General features: G+C 42.1%; 2 protein-coding genes across 11 annotated transcripts in view; both read right to left on the minus strand.

The window, feature by feature from the left end:
* The window catches only part of LOC310764245 (CMP-N-acetylneuraminate-beta-galactosamide-alpha-2,3-sialyltransferase 2-like), a 17,090-nt gene extending 5,810 nt beyond the window's left edge, over nt 1-11,280 (minus strand). The window contains exons 1-5 of one of the 4 annotated variants that reach the window (XM_083617755.1): nt 11,128-11,280; nt 5,149-5,704; nt 2,096-2,286; nt 860-1,039; nt 80-125 (exon numbers count right to left, since the gene is read on the minus strand). In XM_083617755.1, coding sequence (XP_083473881.1) covers nt 80-125; nt 860-1,039; nt 2,096-2,286; nt 5,149-5,421 — 690 coding nt within the window. In that variant the 5' untranslated portion in view covers nt 5,422-5,704; nt 11,128-11,280. Of the gene's footprint in view, nt 1-79; nt 126-859; nt 1,040-2,095; nt 2,287-5,148; nt 5,705-9,150; nt 9,850-11,127 lie in introns of those variants that run through there. The other 3 variants (XM_083617754.1, XM_083617756.1, XM_083617753.1) reach the window with 3 other exon arrangements.
* Nucleotides 11,281-14,235: 2,955 nt separating this feature from the next.
* Nucleotides 14,236-17,969, minus strand: part of LOC310764233 (arf-GAP with SH3 domain, ANK repeat and PH domain-containing protein 1-like) — a 33,881-nt gene continuing 30,147 nt past the window's right edge. For 4 of the 7 annotated variants that reach the window (XM_083617693.1, XM_083617694.1, XM_083617692.1 and 1 more), the window contains 3 exons: nt 17,443-17,582; nt 16,582-16,700; nt 14,236-16,032 (listed from right to left, as the gene is read on the minus strand). In XM_083617693.1, the coding sequence (XP_083473819.1) occupies nt 15,945-16,032; nt 16,582-16,700; nt 17,443-17,582 (347 nt within the window). In that variant the 3' untranslated portion in view covers nt 14,236-15,944. Of the gene's footprint in view, nt 16,033-16,577; nt 16,701-17,442; nt 17,583-17,969 lie in introns of all 7 variants that reach the window. The other 3 variants (XM_083617695.1, XM_083617697.1, XR_014549089.1) reach the window with 2 other exon arrangements.

Raw genomic sequence — 17,969 nt, forward strand, 5'->3', positions numbered from 1 at the left:
ACATATCAGTCCTTAAATTCACAGAATAAGCAAGCAATGACAGATCCGAATCAATGTATTGCCTGCATTCACAACTTACTTTGCTTTTGTCAGCTTCAATGAAGGGCTTGACTCTTTGGTATGTACTATGAAAGAAATGGAAGAATAGCATTCATCATTTTATTACTCTTACCATCAAACTTCCTATTTTTCTCCCTCCAGTGTTCAGTATACATAAAACCCATTCCTGGAGAGTCATGCAACTCCCTGAATAATGATTGACCGGGTGCGCTCCTGTTATTACAAGCATATTTCCCTACATTTGCAGCACTGACCTAAGCCCATGGTGGACAAATGTGTAGTCTCAATGAAGCTTTTAAGGGTCACTTCAAGATTTCCCTACTGACTGAATGTAAAGTTAGCAAAGGATGTTTATCGTAAGGAATGAAATCCTCATCGTGCACTGTTTGGAGAAGTACTTCAATTTGTCTGTCCTGAAACGCCCACCACTTAGCTTCATTGGATGACCCCAGATTCTAATACCATGGGAGAGGAAGAAATAAAGCTCTCTCTCTTCATCCACATTTTATCTATGATGTCTCCCTTATAAATCCCTTCTAAACAACCCCCCCCCCCAAACATCATAACATTTATTCACATAGGACATGCTCCAGCCCCTTGATATTCTGATTTCTTTTTTCTGCACCTTTTCCAGCTCTATGCTGTCTTTTTAAGGGGTTCAAGCAGACCTGTACAGAGTATCCACTCACAGTCCAGAAATTGTGCCCAAAGGAACCTGCCCCATAAATGATGCTTAAGGTTTTGTTCCCGCTGTAGTACTTGCCTAGCTTTTTGTACTCCAGTTAGACAAAGTGCTCACCGCTTAATTTCTCCTGAGGAAAAAGCACTAGCTAGCCATTTGAGATCCAGAGGTTTGAAGGGGACGAGCACAAGATGGACGCCAGCACGCAGGTTCACAGCACTCTCTGGGTACATGAAATGGTGCGTGGTTCTTGTACCAACATCTTCCTCAAAGCCTGCAGTTTGTGCTGTGTTCATCCTCAAAGGACATAAGAAACATGATCAGATGCTTCACAAAATATCCAGTCCAGAAACATGGGGATGGTCAAAGTCTGAATCTGACACTTGATGGGCTGAGGCCTAGGAACATCAGTCAGATGCCATTCTTCAGGACTGTAGATTACCAGATTTTATTTCCAAAAATAGATCAATATTTCAGGATTTTCAAAGCTGGAGTTGGGATTGTTATTCCCAGCAACTATTCCCATACATTACAGCATATGCAACTTTTGTCACACACATCCCAACTTCTCTAGCTGCCTCTGCCTTTGCATCTCCCCACCATTTCAGAATTTAGACTGTAATCCCTGTTCTGGCACAAGGAACTGCTCTTCTTATTTGCTTATGCTAATGCCTTATGCCAGGGGTAGGCAACCTAAGGCCCGGGGGCCGGATGCAGCCCAATCACCACCTCAATCCGGCCCGCAGATGGTCCAGGAATCAGAGTGTTTTTACATGAGTAGAATGTGTCCTTTTATTTAAAATGCATCTCTGGGTTATTTGTGGGGCATAGGAATTCGTTATTTTTTTCCAGCCCACCACATAGTCTGAGGGACGGTGGACCGGCTGACCCCTGCCTTATGCACTCGAAGGGCCTAAATGATGCTGATGATAGGAATAGCAGCAACCATAGTAATCCTGTCAAATAACAATTACTGCTCAACAATATTTTGTTGGGTAATAATCCTATTAACCCTATTGGAAGGTGATGGCTTCATTAAGAGAAACATTAATTAGTAAATGATAAATGGTCCCTTCCAACTATGATTCTGTGGCTGTGGCTGAGTCTTCAGTGTTAACCATCAGAGAGAGAGAGATTTAAAGTATCAAGAGATCATACCCCCAACAATTATTTCTCATCAGCCAGTCACTCTGACCTATTAACAAATAATCTCCCTAGCAAAGGAATGGTTTCTCATCAGCCATAATACTACAATACATTATAGCAGCCACACAAAAATACTTTTCAGCATTATTCACACTAATGTTATGAAACCCAACGTAGGGCGTACAGTATATACTTTACTCCACTTACCTCAGCACAAAGTGGTGAGAGTCAATCTTTTTTCCATATTTAGAGCCCTTCAACCTCCCTGAATTGCCCACCACAGCACATGTTCCACACTGGCTAAAATCCTGGGCTGTAACAGGAGGGGAGTGAAGGATGTCAAACAAGTGCTTTATTATCTTCTGGAGTTGGCTTCCATCCTGATATCCTTGCAGCCTCTAATGGAACAAAGCATGCTTTTAGTTGTTTAAATATATATATTTTTTGTAATTTCCTCCCAGTATGTTGTTATGACCACCCTGGGCTCCTTGAGGAGGATGAGATAAAATTATTTTTATTATTAATAAATACTAACAGAGTACATTAAGGGAGGGGTGTAGAACCTGCTTTCCAATAGCATCTTTTTTATATATAAAAAATGGAACTGCCTGCTTAAACAGATCACAAAAGAGAAATATTTGATGGTACAATTGACTGACTGCAAACTATTCTGAATAGAGATACAGAACAAAGGCAAATATCTTTAGCGAGAATGCCTCATGCAAAGGTGGCTCCTGTGCTGTCAATCAGGAAAGCATTGTTCATGTGCTGTTACTGCTGCTTTTTTTATCTCAGAAATGGAAGACGTTTCTGCTGGGTGGCTTCTCCCTGCCATGCAACTATGAAAGCACAGGAGCTCTCTTTGGGTAAAGCAGTTGGCCTCTGTACATCTCCCACCCAGTGGCTTTCCTGGTGCTGCAGCCAGGACTCTTTCCTCATTATTGAGAGACTCCTGGGTATATGTACAAGAGAGAGTTAATGGAGCTGGAAGGACTGCTTAAGATTGGTCAAACCAGCTGGCCAGATCGTCCTTTGGTTAGGGATATTATGACCATGGGCTAAATGATGAGTAATGGTTGCTTTAATAAATAGTTATAAAGCAATAAATAGTGACTTTATTTATTGAATTTATGGGGCCACCAGGGGGCGCATTGGAAGATGGCCGACAATAACATCTCTCCGACCCACACGAGGTAATTAAGAGGCTGCTATGGGAAGTATGCAGCCTTCCCGCCCCCCCAAGGGGATGGGGGGGACTGCCTTGCCAGCGGTGTCCATAATTCACCCCCGGATTCGAAAGAAGGGGGTGTGGACACTTGGCACAAGCCCTCGTGTGAAGTCGGCTCTTCCTGACGCTGTCTCCAATTAGCGCACTGGTTCGCTTTGGCTTGAAATATATAATTGGAAATACATAATTGGAAAGAAGCTAAAGCACATACATCAAGCGAAGATTGGGAGAAAGACTGCTGATTAATGGATCTCTGTGAGCGGAGCGACGGGCGGGACAAATAAATCAAGTGATGAATCACCATTAAAAGACTGGTGTATTTGGAGTGAAACGGAAAGGGGGTGGAGGAAAAAAATTTTCTTTTTTCTTTCCTTATGTGAGTATTAATAACCCTCCACTCCAGAGAGAAGAATCGTTGCAATTTATTAATCACAAGCAGGAATTTAAGAACTGTGTGGAGTGAATCATTGAGGATTGGTAAACATCGGAGAACGGAGGAAAGTTTTATGACGCAGTTTCAAATGGCGTCTCGCCAAGACAGGCTTGCCTAAGAAGGACGGGGGGAGGAGGACCAGGGTCATCAGAATGCGAATGGTTATTGGAATGTGATCTAGACCTGGCAGAGCCCTCTGAGATATGTTCGGCAAGCCTGGAGAAATCAACGGACAGACTGAGGGAAAGTTCTTTACGGAGGTGTGGAAATAGCGTCTGTCCTTATGTGATATGATTTTTGGAGAGTGTAAAACCCACACAGAGGATGTTTGTTTTCAACCCGCTTGTGAAGATTATCAGAGATCGCAAAGAAAGGAACATATGATAACAACAAGAAGATGAGGAAAGTAATAAAGAGACTATCTGGATAGAACTTGATAGAACTGTCTAATTAAAGCAGCAATATAAGTGATGTTTGGACCCCTTTTCGGAGCTTGAAGTATGGGTACCCCCAACAAAAATTTAAAAATCTGGCTGTATAATTTGGAACTAATGTGATTTGGAAATAATGTGATTTGATTGGCCTGTTAATAAAAATTATATTTAAAAAAAAATATATATTTATTGAATTTATATCCGTGCCTTCCTCCCAGAGTTGCTCAGGGAGACAGTTTGCCCGGCTAAATATTAGCAAATATCATAGCAGTGTACAACACTGCAATAAATAAAAATGGTTTCCCAGAAAAACTGATCCATGAGTCAACTTATCCTTTTAAGGTAAAAGGGAAAGGACCCCTGGACGGTTAAGTTCAGTCAAAGGTGACTGTGGAGTTGTGGTGCTCATCTCACTTTCAGGCCAAGGGAGCTGGTGTTTGTCCACAGACAGCTTTCCAGGTCATGTGGCCAGCATGACTAAACCGCTTTTGTCACAACAGAACACCGTGACGGAAACCAGAGTGCACGGAAACGCCATGTGCTGTCCTTCTAAGAAAGCCTGTAGTAATAGGAGAGACTTTGGTATCTGATGGTTGGACTTCATTAATATTTTTTAATATGACGCCTGGTGCGAGGCCAAAATTGGGCACTCCCAAATGGATCTTCTCAGTTATGGATCTTCTCAATTTTGTGGCCCCTCAGCTCAATGCCCTTTGTGGGGGAACAGCCCACACCACCCAAAACCCAGTGCTGATCTGATGAAATGTAGATGTTGGAGCCTGCCTAATTTCAATGGGCTGAATCTCCAGCACAGACAGGTGAAGATTAGTGGCCTGAACAAATGCAGAGCAGGTAAAACATTTGCCAACTCTTCCTGCTCTGCATTTGGTGCTGCTATTCCTGTATGAGAGGGGAACTGCAGGACCATTCCGGGAGAAGGACCCACCTCAAAGTAATTTACAGCAGGTGGCCTTGATGCTGCACCTCCTGGTGAAGTTGGGAGTTAAAAACAAAACAAACACCAAATAAAAAGGAATGCAGTGCACTGCTAGAACCTCTGAGCACTCAAAGAAGTAAGGAGATGCTCTGTGTTTCATTTCGCTCAATGGACACAGCAGGGAGGAGCCTTTCTGCGTGTTTGTCATTAATGTGGTGCAACACTCACCAGCCACCACTGCAGAACCTCCGAGGGGACCTCTGGATTTCTAAGAGTCAGCAGGCAGTTGACTGAGGCATCAAAGTGATCACAAAACCAGTCCAACTTGCTGTGCTCTGTGCACCTGTTCTGGCTGCACATCTTTCCCTCCCAGGGAGACTCCATCAGTGGCCATTCTCCAGAGGAAGGCGAAGGGTCCATATACACAGCCTTGTAAAGCTTCCAAAGGAAAAACACAAGGCAGAGGGCCAGGATGCACCAAAGCTTTTTCCTGAACTGCATCCTTCACTCAGTCAGCTGGATCTCATAGTTTAAAAACCTTCTATGAGGCAAAAGCATCCTGCAGTGTGGTTTAACTTTATTGCCTATGTCAGACTTTTTGCTCTGGCAGTTTCCTGTTCACATATGATGAGCAGGTTGCTTCTTGAGTAGATACTGCTCCACACAGATGCGCAGCTCAGCAGCTAAACACTCAGAAAAATCAAGGTCCGACTCATTCTCCATTTATTCAGCCAGCCAGTGTTCTGTGGGTGTGAACCAGTCGAGGCCTCACATCAAACGAATGCTGAAACGCACAGAAAAAGTATGATATGACGTTAGTATGGACTACAGATGGCAGAGGGAAATGCTTGTGGCAAGATAAAGTTATTAATTTCAGACATCGTTCTGTACATTAATAAGTTTAATGGTGTAATATTTTACTAAATGTCCATGCTGTTGGTCCCAAGCTTTCCTCCAGTTATGCTGCATGCAATTCAGTAGCAGTTTACCAGATGGGGCAGAACTGCAACACTACCTTCCCAGCAGTAGCATTGCTGCCATTTACTGAAAGGGCTGAGTTGGTGAACAGGTCGAGGCTGTTCAGGTGCTCTACAGGACTGCTGGTTTGGCTTCAGAATCTCAGAGTTGTAGAGTTGGAAGGGACCACAAGGGTCATCTAGTCCAACCACCTGCAATGCAGGAATCTTTCAGCCAACGTGGGGGCTCCAACCTACAACCCTGAGATTAAGAGTCTCATGCTCTACTGACTGAGCTATCCCTCAACTCCCAAAATCACTGGTGCATCTGCACAGCCCCAACCTCCCTCCTGCCTCCCCATCTATGTTCTGGTAAGCAGCAGCAAGACCATGGCCAGGAAACTAGAATTGTGGTTCTGGGTGAGCCACTTCGAGTGTGATTTATACCCAACTGTACAGCACTGTCTGCAACCCGTCCAGTATCTATTTCTGGTCATATCCAATATTTGTGTTAGTAATCAAGTTAGCATCTCATTAAACACATCCTGACATCTCCATAATTTGCTTCATACGTTCTGTATTGTCCCTCATCCCAGCCAGTTAAAAAGACAGCTTGTTCACCTATTCACCCATTCCTATCAATACTTGTGTTTTCCTTTCCCTCTTATTGCAGGGTTTGTAGATTTTTATGATATTATACGGTCCTAGCTATTTTTAGATGGAGATTCCTCTCCTCTTGCACTCCAGTAAGCATATACATTGGCATATCCACACTAAAAACCGAGATGACTCAAAATAACCTATTCCAAAGCAATAAAGCAAAAGACTTGTAAAGAGCATGTCATTTTGTGTTGGGGGGTTTTGGTTTCAAAACTAGACTCATAAAAACTTGCTTTTTTGCTTTAGAAACTGTCACGTGTAAGTGGGTCAAATATTAGCAGAAAGCACAAAGGTCTGTTTTGTGCTGGAAGTCGTTCAAAGGAGGGTCAAAGGTTTTTCCTTAAAGGAAGGTCAAAGGTTAATCCTTGTTCTTAACCAAGACTCTCCTTGTGCCTAGTTAAAAGGGTGGAAGGGGGAGTGAAAATATGGTCTACAAGTCCAGCTAAAGAATATGGGAGTTCAGCAAAAGGTTGTGGAGTTAGAAACGTAAAAAGCTGCAAGAGGGAGAAAGTGATGAAACCATTTCAGAGACCTGAAACACTGGGAAGTGTTAGGAAACCACAGTTAGGAATCACAGCAAAGGAGCCCAGAGAAAACTACAAAGGGATGCAGAAGCTGAACTGAGGATACAAATTTTAAGTATTGGTTTGGTCAGAGAAGCAGACTGGTTTGTTTTGTGGTTTGTTTATTGTTTGTTTGTTTTTAAAGTATTGTTTCAATAAAGTATTTAAAGATTTAAAAAACCAAAATAGATAAATCAACTACTCTTATGGGCAACTGCTAAAAATGTAAAAATTGGGGTTCCCCCTATAAGAAACCATTTTCTCAAAAATGTGTTACCTTGCTAAACCTGTAAGTAAATACACAATGTGTTTTGGAAAAGCTTGGTGTGAGATCTTGTTATTCACTCCACACACAACTGCCATCACACACTACCCAGTATTGAGAGTGGGATGGGTCAGGTGGTTAAATAGCTGTTCAGTGGGGATGGGGGTGGGTTAGGGGGAAATGCATCGATGGGGAGATATTTTCACCTGGTGGCAGCAGTGAAATTAGCAAGGATGAAAGGTTAGTTTGCTTACAGGCTACAGCCTGTACTGTGAAAGGAGAAATCAAACTAAACTGGAAAAACATGAAAATAAAATCCAGGCTTGTGCAAACATACCCTAAGCATTCTAACATAAAGATTTAGTAATGTGAAATGTTCTCATTTCAGGAACGACTTCTAAATATTAAAATAGTGATGCAGAAAGGTTATCTAGAAATGTTCCTTTAAAATGCTCTGAGTAATATACAAACATGAGTCTGACCAAACTGCGGGAGGCAGTGGTAGACAGAAGTGCCTGGCGTGCTCTGGTCCATGGGGTCACGAAGAGTCGGACACGACTAAACGACTAAACAACAACAACAATATATGTGCTGTTATCAAGAAGAAGGAAAGCTAACAAAAATCCCTGCAAGGCAAATACACACTGGTGCCACTAGATCATTTTGGACTCTGGACCTAATGATTTTGAGAGGAGGGTTTCGATGGTAAAGTTACTGCAAATGAGAAACACAAAATGCACCCATCACCTCCAAAGGTACACAATGCACTGTGCCACCTACACAGGGTTGTATGCAATGTTAGTCCTACTCAGATGCATTAAAAATAATGGTCATGGCTAACATTGATTTCAGTAGGTCTGCTCTTGAGTATAACTTAATTGGACACAATTCACATGGTATAAACTGATCCTGTGCAAAATAAATCCCACTATGCTCAGTAGGGATTATTCCAGAGTAAAAGTTTGTGTCAGGTTACAAAAATTAAATCACAGCCTCATCGCACAAAGTGAAATGTTGAGCTGGGACACTAGAAAGAAACAAAACACACAATGCCAGAAAGAGGGGCATTTTATCTTACCCACCCCTTGCTTCAACTCTGAAGAATGAAAAAGAGAGATAATGTGCAGAGCTTCACATTTTAAAATGGGACCTGCGCTTGTTGCTCTGATGCTAAGGGTGCTAAAGTATAAAATGTTATAAATGAACATAAATGAACCAGGAAGACTTATGTAATTGGTTACAAATCAAGTGCATAAGTTTATCTGGGTCAATAGTCAAGAACATTGTTGGATCTGAAATGCAATTATGCAGGACTGAAGGAAACACACTCTGTGCATGTTTTGGGACTTTCATCTAATGACTTCACAATCCTAGGCACATTGCTTAGGAGCGAGTCCTATGAAACTCAGCAATAGAGTATATTCTTCTGAATAAAAGGTGCCTAGGATCTGGCTGTAACTGAAGGGGCAACGGGTGTGTGGAAGGAATTAAAAACACAAATTACAGCTGCAAACACACTACACCTTTAATGCACGTTTGAAGCACGTTTCCTACTCAAAGAATTATCCATCACAAACAATTCCCAGCCACTCTGAACAAACTACTGTGCCCAAAATTATTTGAGGGGAAGAAATGTACTCCGAATGTGTTTTAAAGATATGATAACCGGATGGCAGGAAGTGAATGAAGACCAGTTTGTGAGCAATGAACAGGCAAATAAAAGAGAGAAAGAAGGCAAGGGGGGAGGTAATTAACAAAAGTGAAAGAAAGACACAACCCTCTGCACACTTACCCGGGAAGAGCAAGCCCCACTGAACGCATTGGGATTTACTTGTGAGAGTCAACACGCACAGGCACTGGTGGCTGCCCCAAACGGAAGTTTTGTTGCAAATTCAGCTGAGATAGTAGAGTTCCTCTATCGAGGGAGAAGCACTGGTTCCCGCAACGAGGGAATTGTTTCCCATTTCCTGCTAGTTTATCGCTGCAGCGTGGAAAGTTCTGCAAGCGCAACTTTGACTCACTTGGAAAAGGAGGTTGCTGCGCTTGGCAGCACTGCAAATAACAGCTTCCGAGGAGGGATCTTCTTCGGGACCTCAGCAGGAGATTGTCCCCTTCCCCACCTGGCTGAGATAATCACTAGGCCTCCCACCTTGCACTAAGGGTATTTGCATTTGAAAAACAAAAACTAAAGCAAAGACACTTTCTGCTAAAGAACAAACTGGCTCGTTCCCCTCTGTTAACTTGGCAAACTTTTTAGCATAATTGAGGTTATGTTTCAACAAGTTCAAGGACACCTCAGCAGACTCTACAGTGTTTTCAAAAAAACAAGGACCTGCAGCGAAGACTGAACAGGCTGTTGTTTCAAAGTCTGCAGCTACGTTATCTCGTGTCCCTGAAGTCAAGCGACATGTTGCTACTATCTTTCAAGCAAAAAACATAGCCATGAGAGTCAGTTACTGCTCTCCAAGGCAGCTCTGCGTGACAGTCCTCAACTTCTGAGGGGAAAAACTAGGGAAGGAATTGTGTGGGAGGAGGAAATCCTGCTTGCACCAGGCCAACTACCACAAGAGGTGATTCAGTGGAGGCAGGAGTTTGTTTTCCCACACTAAGCTTTCATTGTTTGATTAGTCTAAATCACTCTGTAAGGTAAGCATAAAACCTATAATGGCCTGGCACCCTATTATTTCACACAAATCAGAGTTAACATCTCCTATTTTTGTTTATTCACATTTACATGGATTTTTGCACATTTCATCAGAAAGCACTACAGCTAGCAAATGCACTGTGAAAAATGCTACAAGGCAAGTCCTATCCTCATCTATCCTTTCTTAAAGGGTGGAGGATGCAAAAATGATCATCCTCTGAGACCCTTCTTTGTGTGCTTCCTCCATGAGAGATCTGGAGGGTGGCAATATGAGAACGGGCTCGTCTGGAACCTTCATTACTTATCTTTAGGCACCAGGTGAGAATGTTTCTCTATAGCCAGGCCTTTGGCTGATTAACATCCTATGGCCTTTTAAATGTGTTTGTGGGAGGGGAGTTATTGGTTTGCTTTATTGCATATTTTGTGCTCTCATTTTTCATTTTATATGTTGTGAGCTGCCCTGTGAGCTTTGGATGAAGGGCAGTATACAAATTTAATTAATAATGATAATAATGCTGACAGTGGAAAGAGAAGTTCGTGCTGGTTGTCAAGACAAGCTTTTATTCATTATTTCCAAGCACTGTGGAAATATGGGCTACAGATAAGCAACTTCTACTAAAAATAATTTAAGGCATTAGGCAGAGTACATGTTAGATTACTGGTACATGGTTATGTATTTATTTTATTAATTTCATAAAATTTATACACTGCCTGATTGTGTGGGGGGGTTTTTAAACCACCCTCAGAGCATTTTACAAATACTGCAAAGGAACATTTGCTCTTCTTATGCAAATACTTTTAGTTTACAAACTGCCAGAATGTCCCATTGATTTTAAAGGGATATTTCCTGCATTAGCAACATTTATGTGTGTCCAAATGCTAGTTTAATGGGGCCTCTCCCTTCTGTGCAGTGTCAAAGCAGCATTGCTTTGGAGTATAATTTGACATTTTACAGCAGCTTGTGAAGCAGAGCACAATTACTCCCGAAACACACTGTCACAGAGATACATGCACTATGTCTGATGCTACTCATTGCACTGAATAGTGTCACAGACCCTACACTGAGAATCCTAACTGTAGCTGCTGAAAGATAGTTTGCTAGTGTTACCACCTACTTACCTTACCCAAGTGTTGGAGATCACACAGTCCAGGCAAACTGAATTATTGTTCTTCCTCTTCCTTGGTTGCACTCAGAATATTAATGAAGATTGAAGCCACCTCCCATGGCTGCATGCGGTAAGTGACTCATTTTGAAATAGTGCTTTCGAACAGGAACTATTGCAAAAATAGAAGGGGAAGTTAACAACCCAATGCCAACCACATCAGACTGAGGACACATGCTTTAAAAGCAAATGGTATTGTTTAAGCTGCAGGAACTGCTTCCTGCAGCATAGAGGAGGTCACTGTGTGGTTGGTCACACCTGCAGGCAGGCAGCCACTGTTGACTGCATTAGGCACATAGGAGACTGCCTTATACTGAGTCAGATCATTTGTCCATCTACACTGACTGGCAGCTGCTCTCCAGGGTTTCAGGCCAGAGTGTTTGCCAGCTGTATCTGCTGATGCCGGAGACTGAACTACTAACCACTGAGCTACAATCCTTCCCCAAATCACACTCTCCTCCTGCTGTTGCAAAATTGGCTCACACAGCTGTTCTGCTTAACCAATCAGAATTATCAACCAACTTTGGCCGCAATAGGCACCAACCCAACTCTCCCTATTTGTCTTCTGATAGTAGGTTATCTCATATATTTTCAAGCCCTGTTGGTGGGAAATATTGGAATTCCTTGAAAGTTTCAGGAGGCTCCACAGTGAGAAGATCAGTAATGGTGGGCATCCACCACACCTTTCATCACTGCTAGGAAATCCATTGGAATTCACAACAGCTGGGGAGTATTGGGTGTATTCTAGGTACACTCTCAGTTTGCCAGGGGAAATGGCTAATTCCAGCAGGCTTACCCAGCACCCTGTAAGAAAAGAGCATGTGCCACAGAATACATACCAAAATCCTCTTTAACATACAGAGTTGAGAGGAGGGTACTCCACAAGCAGGCTGCCACTACAGAAAAGACCTGTTCTCCATTCCCTAACTCAGTGGATCTTGGTAAGTGAAGGGAGGGCCCCCCCTACCCCCAAGTGGTGTCTTACCAGATCTTAGGGCTTTGAGAGGCATGTATGTAAACAGGTGGTCCTAATAGCAATCTGCCCACAAAAGCTTCCTGCAACATGAATCCTTTAAATTGCTGGTTGCTAGAGAGGTAGCTAAGTGAGTTTCCTTTATAAGACAGGAGGAGTCAAACAGAAGTCCCTGATCTTTGTTGTTACAGGTTTTATTTGTGCAAAAGAAGGAAGATGGTTAAACAGAGGGTCAGAAACTTTCACTTTCTCTTATAGGATTCCTATTTTAGGATAACAGTTTGAACAATAACATTTATTTGTCTGCAAGCTAGATTGCATTTCTGATTAAAAACTGAAGGTGGCATTTCAGCTGCCTGAATATACTTGTTTTAAATGTAATCTGTCGTGTGTGTGTGTGTGTTACACTCCAGATCAGGATGTTTAGTTTTAAAAGCCATTAATTTATACAGCCTATATAGGCTTTCAGTCAACAGCCAATTTATTAACCTAACCTGCTTTCTCCCCTCATTTTCCTAGTTTCTTCTCTTTTGTAGCAACACAATAACAGCAACACAATAACAGCAATGATTTGGGTTTTCCAGAAAGTGATGATGTCCATTGTATGAAAGGTGACTGTCAGACTTTGCCTCTGCAGGTGGGAAGAGATAAGTATCTGACCCACTGGCCAGATCCGAGTTTCCCACCATATAGAGTAATCTAATTTAGTAAGTTTAGTTTACTTGTATTTAGTAAACAAAGCTGAAAGCTCTAAAACTGCCAAGCTTGTCTAATATTTATTTGTAGTTGCCATTCATTCATTTTTACCAATGAACTTTGGAAATGGAAAAATAAAGTGCTGAAAAAATTTGTCACTAATTAACATTCATGATACTATTCTTAACAAAGTTTGATTTATAAAAAGGTGTCACATTCCCCCTCACATAATAGGGGGGGAAACTGAATTTGATGAGGTTGTATATGTGAGTGTGGGAGTCCATAGTGGTTTGATGGTGATGGGCAAAGTATCTGATGAAGCTGGAACTTCAGACTACCTGGAACATCCACAGATGTGGAGGCCATCAGAACACGTAATTCTCTTTTGTCAGTTTTTCTTACTATGCTTTCAGGGAGAGGTCAGTAACTCTAGACTGTATTTTAGCTTTCAGGCATTTATCTATGTGTAAGTAAGTAAGTAAATGCATCATATGTAAGTATTGAACCTTAACCTTTATTCTTGTGTTTTTTTTTATATTGTATGTTTTTGTTGTGAACTGCCCTGAGATCTATGGATGAAGATATACAAATTTAATCAAACAAACAGACAAACAAATAATGATTGATTGATTGTACCAGGTGCATGAATTGCCAGTTTATTTCCAGGTCCATTTTAAAGTACTGAGCTTATTCTTTAAAGGTTTGGGACCAGGTTACCTTAGAGTAGGGCTAGGAAACCCTTTTTAGCCTAAACTGCATGCCACTGGTGGGTAGGGTTAAAGATATAAAGTGGGTGGAGCAACAGATATGACTCTTACCTTTTGTACAGAAGGCTTCATTGCAGCTATGCAAAAGTCTCCATCCTTCATCCAGGCAAAAGCACTCAGAGAGTGTGCAGTAAGGCTGGTGGGAAGGGGGTATGGGTACTTGTGAGGGGGCTTATTCTTGGAGAGTTCCAAGGCCTAGAGGTTCACTCTTCCTGCCTTCACCTGTAGTCTGCTCACACTTTGAGATCAGCTTCAGAGACTCTGCTTGTGTGCCTGACTGTAAGAGCAATTAGGCTAATGGGAATTTGGGAGAGGGCCTTTTTGGCAGTGGCCCCATGCCTGTGGAACTCTGTTTCAGCTTAAATATATAAGGCTCCATTATTGTAGACCTTTAAGCAAGCCCCAAAGATCCACCTATTTACAACTGCCTCCTCTTAAATAGTAATTTTATTGAGTTGAACTATATATGGTGCAGGTGTACAAAGTTATTTAATATCTACATTTCTTTTTTACTATTCGACACACAAAGCAGGTTTTCAACTTCCCTCAAAACCTTCCACTCAGAAGTAACACAGGAAAAGTGTGATTTCCAATCTCCCTTGGTAGTCTGACTAAGCAGCATGAGACATAAGCAAAAGAAAATTTATTACAGGAGTGGTGGTGATAAAACATGCATTCAGGTGTACCAAAAATTTTAGGAAATAAAGAAACATGAGACAAAAATTAAATAGTATACAGTTTTGGACTGCAGTACATTTTCTTCTCAGGTGGAATCATATCATTTGAAAAGATAGATAGGAAAGAGCTCTGATGATTCAGGCAATCCGGATTACATCTATTAATGCAAGGCAGCTGTAAAGATGTCAACTGCAATTCTTGGATATTTCAGGTTGGGCAGTCTTAGTAAGAATAGATAAATAGGGTTACTGTTATGTAAAGAAATGGTAATACTTTATTTGCAATGAAGTGTTTAATGCTTGTGCTGTTCAATAAGGATATACAGGGCGAGTCTTTTAATAGAGGTTCCGTGGAACATGTGTACTCTGTATCCACAGGGCCTCTTTTAAAGGACTCACCCTGTAATTAGATCAGTTAGAACTATTATTTCTGAAATCACTGGTATGAATGGTAAAACTGTCCCGTTAAGATTGGAGTGGGATTAGAGATGGCTTGGAAAGCCTTCTAAGGAACAGGAACCAATGGCCCTCCAGAGGTTGCTGAACTCCCATCAGCCATAGTCAGCAAGGGCAAGGATGCCGGGAGTTGAAATCCAACAACATCTGAAGGGCTAAAGATTCACCATCCTTGTGTTATATAAGCAGCAAAATCTGAATTTATTCACAGGGTGGGATACATTTGCAAAAACTGAAATATATTTTATGTGAGGGTTTGTTTGTTTTTAAAGGAAGGTGGGGCTCCTTGCATCACTAGAAAAAGGTTGCTGCATGGGGAGCACATGGGATTGGAGGCTTAGCTGATGGATTTTGCTTCATTGCTATGTTGGAATTCAAAAAGAATGTTTCCCATAGCTTGTGGAGGGCAATGAAAGGGGGCTATTATGATTTTGTCCCACTTGTTTCTGCCATCAGGAACTATAGGCTCAGCAAGTATCTTCCGCTGGTTAACATTTGGGCTGAGCTTCATAGCCTTTTAGTCCTTCATGTTATATGATTTTAACTCACAAAGGGAGCACCACATTGTTGAAAATGCCTATTTTTCTGTGCAGTGGAAGGGAGTAACAGTGAAGAGGTGGAGCTTTCCTAACAGAATACCTGGAACATATTGATCCCATTCACAGATACACAGTGTGGAAGCTGCTTTCCTATAGAACAACCGCAGCCCAAGTGTGCATGAATGAAGCAACCACCTAGAGAGGTAACCTAGAGGATCTTTCCCACCCAATTATTACCTATCTGTGAGGTTTGAGAATGATTCAGTTGGAAAAGATGCATGGAGTTGGCTTCACTCTTGGATGTCTGGCATTCATACAATAAACCATAGCAATGACGGACTGAACCACCAAAAAAAGGGCTCCTGTGCCACTCTGGGTGTGTATGAAAGAGGCCAGTGAGTTTGTCAGATAATACAGCGTAGCTACAATTCTATTTAAATCAATGGACATTTTACCAGTGGCTTGAATGAGAAGTGGATTGCACTTTCTATGATGACATTTCTGCATCAGTGAGCCTGATTCCTGGTCCAGCATGTCGTCCTACAGATTGGTGACCAAGTTAGTAAATGTGAGAGGAACGCTACTGAAGTCTTGGCATGCTGCCTTCAGAGGCCACTCTTAAAGCAGAGGATTATATTTTCAGTAAATAATACGGTGTTCTTTCATCAACCCATCCTTCTATTCATGCAGAATGTAAACAAACGATGCTGGGAATAAACCTTTCCTGGAAGGCTGCCCTTCAATCCTGCCACACTGCAAAGAAAGAAAGAGCAGACGGTGAGGCAGTTTTAACACAGAGAGAAAAACCTCAGTGCATTGTAATTACAAGTCTTACAACGACTGTATTTCTGAGACCATCATTCCCTATATTTATGGGATTGGGATGCGATGCAATATGATGACTGGAGGCAGCACCTGGCGTCATTGGGAAACAATTGGAGCTCCAGAGCCCTGAGCAGGGTCGTTGCCAATGCAGACCTGACTTTCTGAGCAGTACTGGGTCTACCTGCCATTTTAATATTCAATACACAATATTCCCTCATGCTCCAGGGCATTGTGGGAAATTAAAATTGTGTCTGGCAGCATTGTTGAAAATAAATGGTGGATAGATCCCCTGTCTGGTGCTGAAGCTGTTGCAGGACACAGCCCATCACTGCTAACTCCTGCCAAGGCCCACTGACCACAGGGCACTTTGCTGAGGACCCCCTCAAACCTGGAGCTAGTCCCATGGGGTAGGGTAACGATCAGTGCCATGATAAGGAATCCCCAGCAATCACCCAGAAGAAACTGTCACATACCCACCAATTGGAGTCCTCCTGTCCTTCTACTACAATTATCTCTCCGGTCTGGAAGGTTAGCTCATCTTCATGGTCAGCCTGGCAGTCATAAAGAGCTCTGACCCGACACACACTGGAGTGTTTCTGAAAATGGACACCAGAAAGCAATGTCAAGCTTGCAGACACAGATAATGTAGTTCAGGGTTGGGGGAACTTGTGGCCTTCTAGATGTTTTTGGGACTCCTAGCTTCCATCAGCCCCAGCCAGCACAACCAATAGTCAGGAATGATGGGAGCTGTAGTCAAGTAACATCTGGAAGGCCACAGGTTCCCCCAACTCAGGTGTAGTTCATGTGGAAGGCCTCAGTCACTTACACATGAAGAAGCTTTATAGCAAGAAGGAAATGCTCAGAATGGAAGGAGTCTTTGTATTGTTATTTTCGGCAACTTGTTATGGATTCTTATCAAGCAGGGCTGAATGGTACATTTGCAAGCAACTGGCATCAATTTAGTGAGTGAAGTCTCCCCTCAGTTATATTGTGATGCAGACATCATCACAATATGGCTGAGGAGAGGGGCCACCACCATGCAATTAATTTCTTCACCCCTGAATCCTGTTAGTGACAGACAGATTTCATTACCTCATCGCTTTGGCTCACTTGGTGATTCATAACATCCTTGGGGTTGACAATTTCACATTAAGATAAAAAGTGATGTACAGACTACCCCCCATTCTTCAGAAGCTTAATTCACACACACACTCCTACAGTAATCAGAGGCAGCTTAGGTCGCTGAAAGGCTACCATCCTTAGCTAATAGTACACTAAAATGAAGAGGGAAAATGAAAGCACTTAGTAAGAAAATGTAAATTTAAATGAAGAACACACCAAACCCCCCCTTTTTGGCAGTGGTGGTGGGACATCATCTGATGATTCAAAGGATGATTCCAGTGAGGGGGAGGAAGTCCACTGGCTTTTTCTTGCATGTTGATTTTGCTCACAAATTGTCCCCTCTTCCTTTAAGGCAGCTGCAACACAAAACACAGCCCTGTTGTGTTATTTCATGTTGGAAGTGCAACAGTGGTGATCATTCTGTGTGCAACTTGTAGGTGAATTCTGTCAGTGTTAAAGTCAACTAGCTAAGAGGAGGAGAGGTTAAGGTGTTGCTTAGCAACCATGCAGAGTACCATGTTGTTTGCTGAGGTATAACATGCTCTTATTGAATGTGTAGTTCTGCAGGAGATTTCCTCTGTATGATTGGTTAAATGTCTCCCTGCTATGTGCAAGGCCTGAAGTAAGAAAAACAAACCTCTCCATCCCTTTCTGCTCAAATTATGTTTTCTCTGTGGAATCTGGCACTAGAGTAAGGTTGCATTACATATACTACATATTTCAGTTTAAAAAAAAATGAAATT

This window comes from Podarcis filfolensis (genome assembly GCF_964270895.1).
Source record: "Podarcis filfolensis genome assembly, chromosome: 6".
NCBI lineage: Eukaryota > Metazoa > Chordata > Lepidosauria > Squamata > Lacertidae > Podarcis > Podarcis filfolensis.